General features: G+C 41.7%; 1 protein-coding gene across 2 annotated transcripts in view; it reads right to left on the bottom strand.

Moving 5' to 3' along the window:
• Positions 1-14,809, bottom strand: part of SAMD13 (sterile alpha motif domain containing 13) — a 62,596-nt gene that overhangs the window by 29,004 nt on the left and 18,783 nt on the right. For both annotated transcript variants that reach the window (XM_070748995.1, XM_070748994.1), the window contains exon 3: positions 8,422-8,533. In XM_070748995.1, the coding sequence (XP_070605096.1) occupies positions 8,422-8,533 (112 nt within the window). The remainder of the gene's footprint in view (positions 1-8,421; positions 8,534-14,809) is intronic.

Below are 14,809 nucleotides of genomic sequence, written 5' to 3'. Positions count from 1 at the left end.
CTTCTTCAAATGTTGATAACAACAGGCTGGTCTGAAACAAATAACTGAACAAGGTCTAGAGGCCTTTCTGGAGCTCTGTCAGTCTCGCAGTTGAAGTATAAAATACATTTGAAAGCAAACAAAAGAAATATACACTCACAAACGCCTGACCCATAATACTGTTAAATATGTGATATTTCTACAGGCAGTATCACATCAGGGCTTTTGGTAATCTTAACTGGGTTAATAACCAATTGGCTAAAGAGAAGAAAACTGTTGATTTCAAAATTATTCAAACAATTCGCTGTAAAAGATTGTGACATCATCGCTAGGTAACCTAAATAACGGTTAGATTTTGCTCATTTGCATACTGCAGCCCTATTGGCTCTGGGGTGAGTTTAAATTATTCTACATGCAAATCAAATACAAGATGTGAAAAGATCCATATTCTTTCACAAACTCAGCCCGGCTTATTACTCAAACCTACAAAGCTGTAAATATCAAGCAGAGGAACAGCATTCTGGCAACCGAATTGGCAATTTTAGAGAATGGGACATCCGCAAATAATTTTAATCAAAATTTAAAATTTTATCTCCATAGTCTTTTTTTTTTTACACTGGCATGAAAATCTGAAGTTGAAGGGAGCACAGATATTAATTAAAAAGAATATTTAAGGTATAAATAGGTTTTGACTTTTTTTGCGGGGGGATTTCCATTTTGTGTAGAAACATAGAAACATAGAAGTCTGATGGCAGAAAAAGACCTCATGGTCCATCTAGTCTGCCCTTAGAGTATTTTTTGTATTTTATCTTAGGATGGATATATGTTTGTTTGTTTGTTTGTTTGTTTATTCAATTTTTATGCTGCCCTTCTCCTTAGACTCAGGGCAGCTTACAACATGTTAGCAATAGCACTATCCCAGGCATGTTTAAATTCAGTTACTGTGGATTTATCTACCACGTCTGCTGGAAGTTTGTTCCAAGGATCTACTGCTCTTTCAGTAAAATAATATTTTCTCATGTTGCTTTTGATTTTTCTCCCAACTAACTTCAGATTGTGTCCCCTTGTTCTTGTGTTCACTTTCCTATTAAAAACACTTCCCTCCTGGACCTTATTTAACCCTTTAACATATTTAAATGTTTCGATCATGTCCCCCCTTTTCCTTCTGTCCTCCAGTGTAAAAATCATTCCAGCTGATTTTATTTTTATATTTGAATGCATAACTTTAACATCCTGTGTTTTTAAAAATTAAATGACATCTGAAGAAAACAAAATAATAAAGCACATGTGCAGTTTTAAATAAATATCCTGAACTTAGCCTTGGTGACGCAGTGATTAGAGTGCAGTATTGCAAGCTGCTTCTGCTGGCTAGGGTTCACCAGTTCAAATCTCACCAGGCTCAATGTTGACTCAGCCTTCCATCCTTCCGAGGTGGGTAAAATGAGGACCGAGATTGGTGGGGGCAATATGCTGACTCTGTAAACTGCTTAGAGAGGTCTTTAAAGCTCTGTGAAGCGGTATATAAGTCTAAGTGCTATTGCTGTTGATCTCATTTCCTAGACAGCCTCTTTCAAAGTGCCGTTTTAGCAAGGTGAGTGTCACACTTTCCATGACAAGTTCAACCACAAGCCCCCGAGGATCCAACTGGCACCAGACCACCACCACACCAGACACAAAAGGTTCTCCAAGTCCCCTCGTAAATATGTGTGATTGGAAGGCCTCTTGGCTGCCTGCATCATCTGGATGACATCGGTGAATAATCTCTCCCGGACTACCATTCAACCTCCAGACAGCTAGCTGGAACCTCTAGGCATCTGGATGGTAAACAGGACCCTAGCTAAGGGAGACGTAATCTGGAGGGATTCTCCAGGGTGGAGTGACAGCCTGCGCCTTGGCCAAAAGCTGGATTGAACAAGCCCTTGAAAAGGAGGCTTACTTAAGGGTTCTGGATCCATGTTCGAAAACTCCTTCCCTCTCCGCAGCTTCCCCTCCAAAATGGACCCTAGGCTAGCATCAGAGCCATTGGAGGCATAGATCCCCCCAATAAGCATGATAATCGTCTGCCAGCTCCAGCGGAGCCTCATACACTGCCTACAAGGAAGCTGTCAGGGCCAAGGAAGGTCTCTGATGAAGTTCCTCCACAATAACTTCCTTTATGGTAGCAGCAAGCCATGCCTTCAAAGAAGGGAGAGATGTCTACTAGATAGAGAAAAGCTATACTTTAAGAGGTTTTTGAATAGATAAGATATGATATGTTTTTACAGTTACTTTGCAAAAGAAAGAAATATAAGAGCCTCCATTGAATGATTACAAAACTTCATTCATTCATTCATTCATTCATTCATTCATTCATTCATTCATTCATCTTCAACCACAACAACACAAGAGCACACAACAGATTTAAACTTAATATTAACCGCTCCAAACTTGACTGTAAAAAATATGACTTCAGTAACCGAGTTGTCGAAGCGTGGAACTCATTACCGGACTCCATAGTGTCATCCCCAAACCCCCAACACTTTACCCTTAGATTATCTACGGTTGACCTATCCAGATTCCTAAGAGGTCAGTAAGGGGCGAGTACAAGTGCACTAGAGTGCCTTCCGTCCCCTGTCCTATTGCTCTCCTATACCTTTCTTCTATTCCTATATCTCTTCTTCTACTCTTTCATTGATATGTTCTATTACTATATCTTCTTTTCTATTCTTTCATAGATATATATTTACTATGAGTATCTCCTCTATAACCTTCATCATGTATTTTACTATGTGTGTGTGTGTGTGTGTATGTATATATATATATATATATACATCCCCCGATCATTGCGAGGGTTCCGTTCCAGGACCCCTAGCAATGATCGGGTTTTCGCAAAGTAGCGCTGCGGAAGTAAAAACACCATCTGTGCATGCGCAGATGGTGTTTTTACTCCCGCAGCGCTAGCGAGGAGCCGAAGATTGGGGTTCCTGTTTTAAAACGTCGCCGCCAGCATGGGCGGCTTGCCAGCACCCCCCCGGACCCCCAACCCGGGTTTGGGGGGCTGCTAGGAAGCCGCCCATGCCGGCGGCGACGTTTTAAAACAGCCGCACGGCTTTCCAATGAGTCCCGAAGACAAACGTCAAACTTCCGCGTTTGTCTTCGGGACTCATTGGAAAGCCGCGCGGCTGTTTTAAAACGTCGCCGCCGGCATGGGCGGCTTGCCAGCACCCCCCCCCCGAACCCGGGTGAGCAGCGAGCGAACGGCGGGTGGCCGGGCGAAGGGCGGGCGAGCGGCGAAGGGCGGGCGAGCGGGTGCTGGGGAGGGCTTCTCGCCCTCCCGCCAGCAAGAGGGGGAGCGAACGGCGTGGGCAGGCTGCGGACAAGCCGTTCGCTTGGGCCGCTTCCCAGCTGAGTACTCAGCTGGGAAGCGGCCCGAGCGAACGGCGTGGGCGGGAGAAGGGTGGGCGAGCCGCGGGCGTGCGGGCAGGCAGGCTGCGGACAAGCCGTTCGCTCGGGCCGCTTCCCAGCTGAGTACTCAGCTGGGAAGCGGCCCGAGCGAACGACGTGGGCGGGAGAAGGGCGCGTGAGCCGCGGGCGTGCGGGCAGGCAGGCTGCGGACAAGCCGTTCGCTCGGGCCACTTCCCAGCTGAGTACTCAGCTGGGAAGCGGCCCGAGCGAAGCGGCAGCAGCGAGGAGTTTGCGTGGGCGGTGGGGAAACTCCTCACTGATGCCCGCCAAGAGGGGGAAGACCTAGGGAAGCCGCCCAGCAGCTGATCTGCCCGGCGCCATCTACGCATGCGTGCCCATAGAAAAAAAGGGCACGCATGCGCAGATGGTGTTTTGACTTCCGGGTTCAAAAATCGCAAATTAGCCTGTTCGCAATGGTCGGGAACGCAATAACCGGGGGATCACTGTGTGTATATGTATGTATGTATGTATGTATGTATGTATGTATGTATATATATATATGTGTATATGTGTATATGTGTATATGTGTATATGTATATATGTATACTGTATATGTATATATGTATATATGTATATATGTATATATATATATATACATATATACATATACATATACATATACATATACATATACATATACATATACATATACATATACATATACATATACATATACATATACATATACATATACATATACATATATATATATATATATATATATATATATATATATATATATATATGTAGATTGTTCTGAGTTCGGGTTTTGCCCTGTGTAATGTTTTGCATGTCTATGCGACGTTTCGGTGAAATCACATTCACCATCTTCAGGCTGGAGTTCCAATCTTTGTGTTGTTGTAAATGGAATATTAGCAACTGACATTTCTTCCTAGTATGTAGTGTGGGGGTGGAGATTTGCTTTGAATGTAGCAAATAGATTGGGTGACTATGCTTCAGTGATCTGATTGGTTGGTGTAATCATAGTTATTAGAAGGAATGACATGGAGATTTTATGAAGTTTTTTGTTTAAGGCTGATTTCCAAATATAAAATTCTAAAATCATAATAATTAGAAGGATTGACATGTTGATTATTATGAAGTGTTTATTTTGTTTAAGGCTGGTTTCCAAATCTCTGGCAGGCGGGAGGTATCATCTCTTTTATTTAAACAAAGGGGTCTCCTCTCAATTTCGATAGCTTCTAGAGAGATTCTTCTATATAAATTCTCTGTTTTGTGGAGTAATTTAGTTTTTTCAAAGTCAATTTCGTGCCCTGTTTTTTTAATGTGCTGGACAAGGGAGGAGGTCTTTTCTTGTTTTTTGACTGCATTCACATGTTCTGCTATGCGTTGGCTCACTCTTCGGTTAGTTTGTCCAATGTATGTGGCTGCACATGTTTTGCAAGGGATTTCATAGATTCCTTGGTATTCCAATTGGATTTTATCTTTGGGGCTCCTTAGGATATTAGATATTTTTTGGTTAGTGCAAAATGAGGTTTTGATGTTATGTTTGTGCAGAATTTTACTAATTTTATCCGTGGTGCCTTTGATGTAAGGAAGGATGGTGGTGCCATTGTCCTGTTCTTGATCTTGTTTTTTGGGGGGTGTCTCTTTATTGATTAGGTTTGTTATTGTTTTCTCTTTGAATACATTAGAAATTAGTACATCTTTGAGTTTGTTCAATTCATTGTGTATTGGACAAAATAAATAAATAAAAATAAATAAATAAATAAAAAGAAAACATTTGTATATGTTTGACAATAAGCTGGATTTTGTGTTGGAGACTAAGTATTTTAACTTTGTGTTGGAGAAAAAATAAAAAAAATATGATAGGGGAAAAAAAAGAGGGAGATGTCCAGCTCCGATGGAGTCCCGCCATGGTAGGGGTAAGAGTAGCTGAAGGGGAAACACACATCTTGCTAAACTTCAGCCTCAGTAATCTCTTGGGATCCAGTTGTTAGGGACACACACACCCCTTGCAGCTATGGCACTGTCCATGAGTTGGCTAGCTGGAATGGAAGGAAGCACCTGGGGGGCCACCGTTTGGCTCTCAGCTACCTCCAACTGTACAAAAGACTGCTCAGGCAGTAGCTCTGGCACCTAATGATATCCAGAAGAAGAAGACACCTAACGATGTCCAGAACTCTGATGTCTCCTCAGCCCTGGTGAAATGGTTTTCCAATGCCTTTCAGTGCTTCCTAGCTGCCTTCAATTCCACCTTAGATGCCTTCCAAGGATCAGAGGTTGGCGAGTGGAGCCTCTCCATGGCCACCAAGCTGGTGGATCTCACCTGAAAGAGGCCTGTACACCCATTCTGCCTCTGGGGGAGACCAAGACCCACTGTGATGGGAAGGAGAGGCAATATCCCTTTCCATCTGAACATTCATTCATTCATTCATTTATTGGACTTGTATGCCACCCCTTTTTGTTCCCCATTAGTGGGGAACAAAAACAATTAGTAGGCCACCCCAACAGCCTACTGCTGACTGGGCAGGTAACAAATAGTGCCCCCATTCCAGGCAGGAGGGCAAAGCCTGAATCACAGAAGTTCCCTGGGAACACCAAAAGCCACAGAGGAACCGGAATCCAAATTTGTGAGGCTGCTGTGCAGGCCACCAGAAAGGCAGGTTTACGACAGAGGTGGCTGCTCCTATGCCAATGGAGATAGGAGTACAGCTGCAAAGGGGGACTCGATCTCCCACAGAGAGGGGATAAAGATTGCTGCCTCAAGGAGCGACATGAGAGAGCACTGACCAGCTGACTCAACTGAGGCATCCAAACAGGAAGCACTGCGACCATGGGTGAGCCTTGAACCAGACCCCAAGCCTGGCTCCAAAGGCAGAGGCTGGCTATTGTACTGAGGGGAAAAGAAAATCACCAAATTTAAACAAAATGTAAATGCAAGCACTCTGAATGCTGGGCAAATTTTAAAAATCAAAACGGCAGCTGCATTGACCTGAACGAAAAACAAAATGGCAGCTGCAGCGCCTACTGGAAATGCAATTCAACTGTTGGCAACAAAATGGCATTCACACCAAAAAAAACCAGGGGAGAGGCAGTAAAAGGGCCAAAACTCAACTTCTTCAGACCCAGAAACTGCGTTGGGCTCAGGAGACAGTACTCAAGGGCTCTAAAGAGACAAAGTAGCCAGCACATGTCGCAGCCAAAGGCAAACGTAGCACTTCAAGGGAGTTAAAAAAGACGAGGCGGCCAGCTCACATCATAGTTGAAGGCAAGTGTGGCATTTCAAAGGGCTTGAAAGATACCAAGCGGCCAGCCCATGCTGCAGCCGAAGGCAAGTGAAGTACGTACTTCAAAGAACAGCCAATAGAGCAAGCGGGGCTCCAAACAACAGCCGAATTCATTGGCAATTGGCCACCAACTTTGAGCAGGTCTAAAATTTAAAAGGCCCTGCTCCTCAGCGCGATCCCCACAGCCAGCCTCAAGCAAATCAACAAAGCAGCCTGCTCAGGTGCCTGAGGGCAGCACGAGACAGGCACTTATAGTCACAGAGATCCTTAGGGAAACAAAAAAATGTCATTCCAGGAAAAAGTGAAATTAAAATTCAGGGAAAGCCCAGGATGGATTAAGAAAGAGCACAATTGAACAATCCAAAGCTCACAGGAGCTGAAGGAAAAGCATCCATGATTTGAGGACTGAGTTGAACGACTGTAGACGTCATCGGGGAGGCGGATCCTCAGAAAATTCAACCTAGTCCATAGAGCTATGGGGCTAGAATAACCCTATCCCGGACTCTTTCTTAGATGTAAGGGGAAATGGATGTATCATGAAGTCTACGGAGTCTACGGAGAGGGCCGGCATACAAATCCAATAAATTATTACTATTATTATTATTATGAAGTTTGGGGATAAAGTGATGGGTGGCACCAAAATTTTTCACACAGTTGAGATATGGGGAAAATAACTGGAAATGAATTATTTGCATCAATATGTCCTGATGACAATTTTAAAGAAAAAAAAAAAAGGGTTTGCATAAATTGAAGAATTATTTCCTATATTGTGATTGAGAGGTTATGTTGGGGGAAGGGGGCAATGACAACTTCCTCATTGGCTCAAGGAAGCAATTCGTTCAAAAAGATTAAGAACCACTGATCTACATCACCAATTGAATTTCATTAAAAAAAATTGTGGCATTAAGCAAATTCACAATCACTAAACCCATTATTCACTATGGTGTGTTCATGTCAACAACTGAGGTAAACAATGTTTTTCAGCAAAAACACCATAAATCGCAGTCACATGGTTTCATGATACTATGAATAGCCATAAATGTGGTCAATGGCTTTTGGAATTTTGGAACTGAATTGTAATATCTCCGGGGACTCTAATCATAACTTTGAATAGTCACTAAATGATCAGTTGTAAGTCAAAGACTAATTGTATGTAGTGAAAAACCTGTCATCTCCTCAACCCTTTCATTCATTTTAGATGTGTTGGTGCCATCCTAAATAAGTCTATCAAGGGAATGGAAGGGCACAGACATTGTCCTGATAATGTTGTGTAGGAGACTGACATTCCCACACTCATTTTCTATCATGTAGCTCAATTTTAAAGCACCAACCAATTCATCCCTAATTACATTCTTTGCATTATTGCTCTTTTCATTTATCAATTCAGAGTAGAGGCGACGTATGTGGTGTGTGTATTTCATTTTACTCTCATAACAAATCTGTAGGGTACATTGCAGTAGCGGGTTCTAAAACCCTTTACTACCATTTCGCATGCGCACTCGCATGAGCAAAAGCATCTCAGGCAGGTGGGCGGAGCCTCCTGCCGCTACCGGTTCTAAGAACTGGTCCAAACCAGGAACAACCCACTACTGGTCTTAACATAACTGGTCCAAGGTGACCCAATGTTGCTAAGAGGAGATCTGAACCTGAATCTTTGCAATGAAAAAAATATGCTTGTAATGGACGCTACTCTGAAATCTCCCAAGCTGGAAATTACAAGTAAAAAGCTTTGTGCAAACAGATTTACCTGTTCTTGAAAAGCATTTGCTTGTTCTTCAAAGCCCACTGTTCTGAAATAATTCACCACATCTGTAACTGCCCAGTCAGCCGGATCAGGAGGTCTTCCATTCTCTACCAAGCTATGGAGTTTTAAGAAATTCAACAAAAATGAATCTTTCGCATGGATGTACAAACTAGTACATACGCTACTTAACTGCTCTTTCAAGAAAAAGTAAACCATCAGGGAAAACCATCTTATTTGTTGATATAACCATCTTTTAAAGACCTTTTAAGCCATCTCTGTATGTCATCTCTGTATGTCAATGAGTCTTCTCTAAATCCTACCTCCTTCAAAAGCCTAAACAGCCATTGTTAGTTTGGTATCTGTTGCACCAAAATCCTACCTCCCCAGCATGTGTGGCACTATTATCTCTCCAACACATGGCCCACTTTCACCATCGGTCTGTTGATACCATGTAATACCCTCCAAAAAACTGCCCTGTGTACATACTGTTCCCTGAGTATCCTTCCAAATGTTTTTAGGCACAATGAACTAACATGCAGATTGGCCAGAGATATGGCATAAATATTTCCAGGATGAAATATTAGGGCTAACTGAGGTTTTGAGCCTGACTTATTCCAAATCTAGCACTTAAACTGCCAGACACACGCACATGCACACACACAAAATAAATATAATTATAGGTGGAAAATATATATGGTTTTAATCCTATAGGTATGAAGTGAAAAATTGTATCTTAGAGCAGGGTTCATGTTAGATGTTTCCTGCTCTGAACTGAGTAAAGAGAAAATTTCGTTTTTCCATTAAACAACATAAATGGCAAATGTTTGGGTACATTCTTATAATTCTCTCAAACTCATATAGTGATCTTCTTGTTTGAATCAAGATTTTACTTCTGCTCTTCCTATTCCAAGTCTGCTTTCTCTTTCACTATACCACCTCCTAGCAAACGTTGTCAAAAATATGGACTAATAAGGAGCCTATGGCAATAGGAACACATGCTATCTTTATTGTAAATGCCAGAGAGCCCTTTTATTATTACTTTGCCCCAATAATGCAGTCTTATGCAGGCTAAGCAACCTAAATAAATGAAAAGCTCTGAATAAAGTTTAGCATTAAGTTGGACAGGACTAACTGCATCATTCCTGCCTCCAAAACAGAGACTGAGAATTGACCTTCACCTCGTTTTTTAATTTAAGCCTGAAACATTTCCTCCAAAGTCTGCATGCAGGGATGGATATGCAGAGTTTATTCCAGCTGTTACTAAGTGAAACATCGTGTGTCTGATAGACTTGAGATGTCACTTTCCATTTGATTATTAGGTGAAACATCTGGGGGTTTTACTACCAGCTTCTCTGTTGATGCTATATATTGGATGCTAGTTGCAGAATAAGCAAAACAAAAATCATCTTTGCACTTTTTCTGCTCTATTTCCTTTCTTTTAGTTTGTATTAGTTTCAACTATTGCAATTACTGTATAATTTTTAATACAATTATTTTTTAAAGGAAATGATTTTCAGAATTGCCAGCCAAGTGATATGTAAGATTTCTTATTGCCTGCACTTGACTTCTGCAGTTATGTATTCTGTTATCCCTACAGAAACATACACACATGTTTACACTCATACCCAGTGCAATTCCCTCCCCCTTTTGCTATTTGCCCTTTCTCTGCTTTTCTGTGCAAAAATCCCTTTTTTAAATAATAGCTATTGCAACAGGAAGCTCACAAAGCACACCTTGTAAGTTTTCAAACAGAAATGTGCTAGCACAAGCATGGTAATCGAAATTGCCCAATTCCAGATGTGTAGTTTGAGCATCATCTGCATGTCAGCTTTCTGTTCATCTAAAACTGGTCCATGCAGATTCCGTGGATAAAAGATTATTTCTGTTCACATATAGGCATGAGACATAATTTTTAGTTCTCCAACAGCAACCATGCTAAAACCCAATTCTTTCAACAATCTTAGAGCCAATCTCACCCAATGTAGTACCCAGTACCTACCACTTTGATGCCATCATAGCCAGAAGTTAGTGATAATAGGAATTGAAATCCTACACATCCAGAGAATACCTGGTTACATCAGGCTATTTTAGAAGTATGCAACTAAGTAAACTAACTTTTAAAAAAGACCTTATATACTTATGGTGGAACAGTACTCTTAATTTACTGAACTTTATCCAAACTTCTTAGAATAATGTGATTTGATCCAACCTCCAAGTTAGGAATATCCAAGGTCATTCAGCCCCTCGAGACTAATATAATAATAATTAGAAAATCACATTCTACTTAAATATATGCCTTGGGTTGTGTCTATTGACTTCGTGATTGCTCTAATTTAATTCAATGGAATCTACTTTTGAGAAAATGTGTACCAGATTTGAATCCAACCAAATCACTAGTTTTTAGGATTAGTTCTTCTAGAAATAGAGACCTTTAATTGTAAGTATAAGAGATCAAATGGGCTCTATGTTTAAATAACAGTGCAATGATGCCACGTAATTTCCCCCCAAATTAGTTGTAAAATAAAACCTAAAATGAACCTGCATGGTGTCTCTGAAGCAGAAACTAAATCTTAATTCCACACAATGTTGTGAATATACTATACAAGGCAGGTAACCTGAAAATGTATATATAAGGCTCATATGAATGATATGATATAATTTCAGGTTCCAGCCACAAATCTACAGTAAAATACAGGTTCACCTTTCTACCTTGTCCTACTTTGTTGCTACAGTGACACCTACTGGCAAGTAGTTTAAAATACGCTTAAAGAAAGCCAGGAATTCTTAAATTCATTTTTCACCTGCTTGAGGTTTCTCCAAATATTTTGGGCAGAATGGACAAACTGAAGAGCTGAATTTCTGTTGTTCAGCCCATCACCTAGTATCTGACATCACAAAGTCTTTCAAGGGAAAAGACAGCTTGATAGTTTCAATTCCCCGTCTCAAGTGCTACTTGTATTTTTCTCATTTGATTGGATATTTATTAGAATAGAATTTTATTGGCCAAGTTGGACACACAAGGAATTTGTCTTGGTGCACATTCTCTCAGTGTATAGAAAATAAAAGTTTGTCAATATTATACACATGGTATGAAGAAAAAAATATGGAAGGGGGAAACACACGGGTTTTTTTTTTTTAAATCCCTTTTGCATTGTTGAGAGATTGGAGGGTCTTTTATTACAGTACTCAAAACATGTAATCATTTGAAACAATAATCAAATTATTTTCGTTCCTTGTTATTTTAGATATGTAAAAACCTATTTAATTCAACAAATTTTCACAACTGAATTTTTGTTTTCACAATGGGAGTTGTACTGCAATTTATATGACACTATACCACAATGTATGTTTTCTTATAAAACTGCTTGAGGTTGTGGATGGTTCTTCCAATTGGTGGGAATTCTTGCCCTTCTGGTATCAGGATGATCAATCCTCTTATCTGTGTTCACCCAAAGCAGAGTTTCCACATTTTGTTCTTGGGGCCTACAACACATATGGGTAGTCCTTGACTTACAACCACAATTGAGCCACTTTACAACCTTTTTTGCTACAGTTGTTAAGTGAATCAGATCTCCCTATTGACTTTGAGGTCGCAAAAGGTGATTATATGACCCTGGGACACAGCAACTATAATAAATAAGAGACAGTTGCCAAGCCTTGGACTTTTGATCACATCACTAGGGGGATGTTACAATGGTTGTAAGTTTGAAAAACGGTCATAAGTCACTTTTTTCAGTGCCATCGTAACTATGAACAATCGCTAAATGAAATGTTGTAAGTCGAGGACTACCTCTGCTGGGCCTTTCTTTCCTTTAATCCAACAGTAAATGTTCTCTACCATACAGTAATCCCTCGCTACTTCGCAGTTCATCTTTTGCGGATTCGCTACTTCACGGGTTTTCAAAGGGGGCTTAAATCCATTAAAATCCATTGACATTTTAAAATCCATTAAAAATTCATAAAATTCTTCTACAGGACTACTGTACTCTATTAAAGAAACTGGTAGGATATCACATGTAGTTCCAGCTGAGAAACATTATAGAATGACTGTTTAATGCAAAGGGTAGGTTTTAAAAGTCCAAATACATTTAAAAAATCTTTCCTCTGCTTCACGGAAATTCATTTTTCACAGGTGGTCTTGAAACGCATCCCCCGTGAAAAACGAGCGATCGCTTACTATACCAGTGATGGCGAACCTATGGCATGCGTGCCACAGATGGCATGCGAAGCCATATCTGAGGGCATGCAAGGCGTTGCCCGAAGTAAGCTTCCGCATACATGTACGCACTGCCAGCTGATTTTCAGTCATTTTTTATCTATGGCAAAAAGAAGCTCAATAGGCCAACCAGACGTTCACTTGTGTGCTCGTCCCCAGCTTCCTTTTCGCTATCAGAGGCCTTCAGGAACTTCTTCAGCTTTGGACAGTTGCAACCAGGCCTCTCACATCTTGGCCCAATTCTTCTGCAGCCTGGAATGCTTTCCTGAAGGCCTCTGCCAAAAACAGAGCTCCAGATTGATCCTACGTAGGCCTTCAGGAAAGCCTTGCCTGCTGCAGAAGAAATGGGTCGAGGTGTGGGAGGCATGGTTGCAACTGTCCAAAGCCGAAGAAGTTCCTGAAGGCCTCCGATAGTGAAAATTCTTTTTGCCATAGAGCAAAAATGATCAGAGTGGCCCACAGCTGCTCTTGGTAGGGCCCGGTAAGCGTTTTTTACAGTTGTGTAACAACTATCTGAAGATAAGTAGTAGAGTAGCTCCACTTCCTTTTGTTTCTGAACTTCCAATTGGCCCATTGGGCCATTTTTCACCATCCCCGGGCTTCAGGGGTCTTCCCTGAACCCTGGGGAGAGTGAAAATTACCCAATGGGCCTACTGGAAGTCAGGCTTCAGTGAGGCCAATGCGTGAATGCATAGGAGGAGGGGCAGCAGGGGGGGTTGTGTGCATGCACAGTGCATTGCATTATGGGTTTAAGCAAGCATGCACACTCATATACATCTTTTTGGCACCCGAGTCAAAAAAAGGTTCGCCACCACTGTCCTACATTGCCATGATGCCTGTTGTCTGTTGTCAATCTCTGTCCTGCCTCACCTGCATCTGTTCTGATTCATTGCTGATTAGTGGGGTGCTGATTTTATGCATGCAGGCAGCACATGATAAGCAAAATGCTTGGATGAATCCCTTATCTTATGCATCTCACAAGCTGGCAGAGAAAGACGCTTGCAAAGTATGGGGCTATAATAAGAATGGGATGTGTCTGGTTGTCATTTCTAGGGTGACTTCCTGTGCTCCTCCTGCTGTCATATATTTTTATTGCTCCATCACTTCAAACTGAGTTATTTTTTTTCCTTAGGGTTCGTGCCCCCCTTTTCTTTATGTAAATAACAAAACCTCTAGTTTTCTCTGCACTCTTTTATGCAGGCAATGGAACGTGAAAGTGAGATTGATCTTATCATTCCATCGTTTCACTGTTGAACAGGTACACGTTTCCTGAACTGCTGACTGGGCAACCTTGTGTTACTGAACAATTTTGACAGATCACAATGACAGCACTGCTATATTTGGCACCTTAGAGCAGTGTTTCCCAACCTTGGCAACTTGAAAGTATCTGGACTTCAATTCCCAGAATTCCCCAGCCAGCGTTTGCTGGCTGGGGAATTCTGGGAGTTGAAGTCCAAATATCTTCAAGTTGCCAAGGTTGGGAAACACTGCCTTAGAGAAATCACAGTGTAATAGTGGCCAATGAGCCAGATCAAGGCCCAGGGAGGAGGGGAGTGTACCCAGATAAAGGGAAATTGGCCATATTTTGCTTCCACCTACTAGCAATCATCTGATTATATTTATAAATTAATGAGAATCCATAACAAGGTTAAAACACTGAGATGGTCATTGGATGCTCTTCAGCTTAAGAGGAAAATAGCCACTTTCACACCATGGTAGGTTGCTCTGCTATGGGAACATGAGTAAAAAAAACCCCAACCGAAATGAAAATGGGGAAAGTCCACTTCGGCCACTGCAACAATATCCAACCACATTATAACTATTCAAGAGAGGCTTGCATTGGCTGCCGATCAGTTTCCGGTCACAATTCAAAGTGTTGGTCATGACCTTTAAAGCCCTACATGGCATTGGACTAGAGTACTTCCGGAACCGCCTGCTACTGCACGAATCCCAGCGACCGATAAGGTCCCACAGAGTTGCCCTTCTTCAGGTCCCGTCGAGTAAACAATGTCGTTTGGTGGACCCCAGGGGAAGAGCCTTCTCTGAGGCAGCCCCAGCCCTCTGGAACCAACTCCCCCCGGAGATTAGAACTGCCCCCACCCTCCCTGTTATGAATTTAAACCTACAGATGAGACAGAGTATTAGCAATTACCTTTTATCTTTCTTATATGTGAA

Source organism: Erythrolamprus reginae, chromosome 3 (genome assembly GCF_031021105.1).
Source record: "Erythrolamprus reginae isolate rEryReg1 chromosome 3, rEryReg1.hap1, whole genome shotgun sequence".
Classification (NCBI taxonomy): domain Eukaryota; kingdom Metazoa; phylum Chordata; class Lepidosauria; order Squamata; family Dipsadidae; genus Erythrolamprus; species Erythrolamprus reginae.
Note: the sequence above shows the minus strand (reverse complement) of the source record. Positions and strands in the feature narration are given on the sequence as shown.